Source organism: Nicotiana tabacum, chromosome 20 (assembly GCF_000715075.1).
Source record: "Nicotiana tabacum cultivar K326 chromosome 20, ASM71507v2, whole genome shotgun sequence".
NCBI classification, from domain to species: Eukaryota; Viridiplantae; Streptophyta; class Magnoliopsida; order Solanales; family Solanaceae; genus Nicotiana; species Nicotiana tabacum.
In genome coordinates, this window is record NC_134099.1 from 40,114,004 (window position 1) to 40,118,960 (window position 4,957).

At 40.0% G+C, this 4,957-nt stretch overlaps 1 protein-coding gene and 1 non-coding gene across 2 annotated transcripts; one reads left to right on the plus strand and one right to left on the minus strand.

The window, feature by feature from the left end:
* Positions 1-474: 474 nt before the first annotated feature.
* Positions 475-882, minus strand: LOC107789553 (uncharacterized). The gene has a single exon (XM_016611397.2). The coding sequence runs from the start codon at positions 880-882 to the stop codon at positions 475-477; it is 408 nt and encodes a 135-aa protein (XP_016466883.2).
* A 1,213-nt stretch (positions 883-2,095) lies between these two features.
* Positions 2,096-2,202, plus strand: LOC142175037 (small nucleolar RNA R71). Its single transcript, XR_012704227.1, has one exon. It is a non-coding gene; the product is annotated as a small nucleolar RNA R71 (small nucleolar RNA).
* Positions 2,203-4,957: the final 2,755 nt, after the last annotated feature.

Genomic DNA, 4,957 nt, shown 5'->3' on the forward strand with positions numbered 1-4,957 from the left:
GCACATCTATCAAACTAGATGAAATAATAACAGGTAATATGGAGTTAGGTCCAAGAAACTCATACCTGAGATGGGTTGGCAATGGCTTTAACTCCAACTTTGGTGGTTCTTCGATTGTTGGCTTGGTTGGAGGGGCTTCTCTGTTCTCCAAGTGCAAAGGCTCAAATTCAGGTGTTCTATCCCAGAACCCTCTACCTTCTAATGCCATTACCCATCCAGCCAGTTCTTCTCCCTTTACCTCATCAAAGTTCATCAGACATGCAGCAAGGGGGTCTTCAATAGTCAGCAGTTCATCATCGGTCTCTACAATTACCTCCACGGCATCTATAAAAGAGCAATTGGCGAATTCACTTGGTCGCCTCATAGATTTCTGCACGTTGAATGTTATTTCTTCATCATTCAACCTCATCTTTAACTCCCTAGTTTCACAATCGATTAAAGCTCTCCCCGTGGCCAGGAATGGTCTTACCAAAATTATGGGAATTCTTCATCTACTTTACAGTCTAAGATTACAAAATCTGCGGGGAACACAAATTTCCCTACCTGAATCAACACATCATCTAGAATACCAGAGGGTCGCTTTACCGTCTTGTCAGCCAGCTGCAACAACATAGAGGTGGGTCTATCTCTTCCAATACCCAGCCTTTTATAAATTGCCAGGGGCATAAGATTAATGCTGGCCCCTAGATCACACAGGGCTTTAGCAAAGGCAAAATCACCAATAGTGCATGGGATTGTAAAGCTCCCTAGGTCAGATAGCTTTTCCGCAATTGGTCTAGTCACCACTGCACTACAGGTCTGGGTGAGAGTAACTGTGGCTAATTCTTGGAAATCAAATTTTCGGGACATTAAGTCCTTCATCATTTTTGCATACCCAGGCATCTCTTTCAAAGCATCAATTAAGGGAATGTTTACCTAGATTTGTTTTAGCATTTCCAAGAACTTCTTGTATTGCTCCTCTTTTTGGTACTTAGCTAGCCTCTGAGGGAAGGGTGCAGGAGGTCTCTTCTTCCCAATCATTTGGGATCGATCTTTATCAGCCGCTACATCAACCACTGGTTCCTGTGCTATTTCAGCTTCTTTCTCGGTCTCAATTTGAATGCTACCTTCTTCCTGGGCAGGTTGGACTGTCACTTCTGTCAGTTTCGTTGATTCATCCAACTCTATGGGCACTGATATAAGTGTCTTAGTTTCCCTGGCTTCTCGAGCTCTTTCTTGCTCTACATCCAAATCCCTGCCATTACGTAAGCTCACTGCCATCAACTTCTTCGGGACTTGATCTTTTGGATTTACCTGGGTATCTGTGGGTAGTGTTCCATGAGGGCGATTGTTTAGAGACATCAAAATTTGGCCCATTTGCATTTCAATATTCTTGATCGTCGAGTCATGTGCATCTACTCTCTCACTAATCTTTGCATTAGACCTAATGACTTGTTGCATCATTGCTTCAAGTATAGCAAACCCATCTTCCTGCCTTCCACTGTACTGCTACTGAGGAGGGTGATACCCTTGCTGTTGATTCTGATTACTGTATCCCTATGGCCTTGGGTAATATGCTATATTGTTGGGGGGTCTCATACCTCCCATGTTTCCACTATTGAACTGTGATTGGGCTGACCTGTATTGCTAACTTTGCTGACTCCAATTCTGACCACCTTGTCTCTGGCCTCCATAATTAGACACATAGTTCATATCTTTAGGGTAGTGCTAATTATCGTGTCCTGCAGGCCACTGATTACCAATTGGATGACTAATGCAAGATATGCACAAGCCCCCATTAGTAGTATCTACAATATGTACTTGCTATTTTTTCCCTGACTCTTCCACCCTTTTGGTGAGTATGCTCATTTGTGTCAATAAAGTGGCCATATTTTCAGCCATTGAATTGGATGGATCTGAAGGCACTGAGTGCACCACTGGAGTGATAGGTGCATTTCTGGTTATCCATCTTGAATTCTGCGCCATCTTGTCAAGCAGACCTTGACCTTCTCTCCATGTTTTACTCAAGAATGCTCCACCCACTGAAGCATCAACAATGTTCTTCATGCTGTCTGACAATCCTATGTAGAACCGCTGTCCCAACATCAAATCTGGAATGCCATGGTGTGGACATATGATCAGCATCCCTTTAAAACGCTCCCATATTTCATGCAATGTTTCCATTGGCCTCTGTTTAAAACTCAAAATGTCATCAATCTGTTGCGCGGTTTTGTTGGGGGGGGGGGGAGGTGGAACCTGTTCACGAATTGCCTGACTAACTCTTCCCAAGTTGTTATGGAATTTATGGGGAGTGAGTTTAACCAGGTCTGGGCAGCTCCGGTCACTGAAAATGGGAACAATAGCAACTTGATTGCTTCTGGAGTTACATTGGGTTGTCTTTGGGTCTTGCAGATTGACAAAAAAAATTTCAAGTGATGTTGAGGATCTTCGACTTGTAACCCCAAAAATAGCCCCTTGTTTTGCAACAAATGCATCATGTTATTAGTGATTTGGAATGATTCAACTTGTATCTGCGGGACTAAAATTGAGGTGGCCAAATTTTCAGCTGTGGGTTGTGCCCAATCATAGAGAACCGCCTCGGGCACAAGAGGTGCCATTGGTGCTATTGATACAGCTGGGTGTTCTTCGTGATCTCCCATTGCTGTTTTGATTGGATCAGTTGTTTGTTGTTGTATGTTTCTCCGGTTGGCCCGGTTCAAGGCCTTGAAAACTTTCTCGGGATTTGAAAATGCTTCAAATACTTCATTAGTTCTCGATGAGTTTCTAGGCATACACATGTGCAACCAAGTCAACAAACGTTAAAAAATTCAATGTAAAAATTGGGTGTAGAGAAAACTAACTACACTAAGAATTTTTTTGTACTTCTTTCAATAACAATTGATAATATCGTTAACTCCCCGGAAACGGCGCCAAAATTTGATCACGCTCAACTAAGCCTATTAAAAGACTACGTAGGCGTTGCAAATATAATCCGGTGTATTATGCCCCGAGTCAAATCCCACAGGGAATTAACGTATCAAGAAAGTCTTTGAAGTACTAAATTCTTATTAACCAACCTCCTCAAATTTTGTGAATACAAGTGGTGTTATAATTACTACGACAGCTATTCGAATCAATAAAACAAAGGTTAATTAATATGCAAATGTAGACAATTGGAATAAAAGCCTAATGTAATGGCTTCCCCCGTTGTAGATTTCCTTAGTCGTATATTTCTTATAGCTATGAATTAGTTATCTCTATCAATCATGAACTCTCCAACTATCATAACTCTCTCTCAAGTAATTATGATAATTTACTAGATGCACTCTCTCAAGCTACGCTAGCTAGATTCGCATTACAATTCACTTAGATTGCACCCGAGGTATCGTTATCTCTACTCCAACCTCTAAACCCTCGGTTATGACTTCGCATATACTTTGGGAGTGATGTTGTTCAAACAATTACCTAAATATGCACTCTTTCTCAAGTAGATACATAATAAAATAGGCATGGTTAATTGAGGATCCTTTCAACTAACCAAATATCAAAACATAGTTGAACAAATAGAGATTAACAACTAACTCAAAACTATATTAATATCACAATAAGTTCATCCACAACGGGTTCAACCAAAACCTTAGATTAAAAGTGTTAGCTACTCATAACAATGATAAACATCATAATAATAAAATTCATTACAAATCATAAAAACAAAAGGACGAGAAGAAGAACTTGATGTAGAAAACTCCTCTTAGCTCCTTGTCTTTCCTATTCTTGTTCTTAGCTAATAAAAGCTGCACACTTCTATTTTTGGGCGAGCTTGACCTTCTATTGGTTAAGTGAATTTGCCCCTAGACTTCCAAAATTACCCTTGACGATTCTGTTCCGGAATCTGGACTAGCGCGATCGCGCATGTGGGCGCGCTACTGGGCACGCTAGTACAGGTTTCATTTGTTTTGTTCTTTTATTCTCGTCTTCTCGCTCATTCAGCTCCTAGGGGTCTTTCTTGCTTCAATCTAGCTCCAATCACAGCTTTAAAGCCTCATACAAGCTCTTCATTCCTGCAACACAATTTAGAGCTTATTTTTTCATCATTTAATTATATTAGAGCATTGAAACATAATCAAATTGGGGCAAAAACCATTGTCAAATGACATATATCCAGCCTAATATCAAACAGCAAGATTGATAGGTTTTCAATGTCATAGCTTTATATTTTGATGATCTAATAAACTTACTATCAAAGAACCAGATAGGGAACCTGACACACTTGGTACACATTGCTAATCAACGGACTCCAGCTAATGTGTACTGCTACAACTTCAGAAGATAGAGAACCAACACAAGGACCTGATCCTTTGTGTTTTCCTGACAACAGTACAAAAAGTCAACTATGTACAGCTGAAAAGTGATTGCCTGTACTGTACACAGAAATAGTACAACACAGTTCTGCAGTCACTTGTCCTTTGACCAACCAAGTGATTACATCATTCAAGTGATGTCATCCAAGTTGTATTAACAAGAGTATCACAACAAAATATCACTTGAACACTTGAGAATTCACTCCAAGCATTCAAGCCATCTGATATTCGAGCATTCAATTCTCAAGTGCATCAAGAACAAAGTGTAACACTGCTATGGACCAGTTCCTATATCTAGTATCTTAATATCCTTAGTTGAGTTGTAACTTTGTAATTGTTCTTCATTGTAACTCCTAATTTGCTTAGCTAAAAGCGTTGCTTAGGAACCCCTTTGTAAAACCATAAACCCTTTTGTGTTTGTGTCGTGACTAGAGTTAGTCATGAGTTGAAGTCTTTGTAATAGGTGTATTGCAAAGTAGCTTGTAATAGGTGTATTACAAGTTAATGAGGGATTAAGAGTTTAATTCCTAGATTGCATAGGTTGTAATCTAAAAGTTGCTCGGTAGTGAAGTTGAAATCCTATCAATGTAGGTCGTGGTTTTTTATCCCCTTGAGCA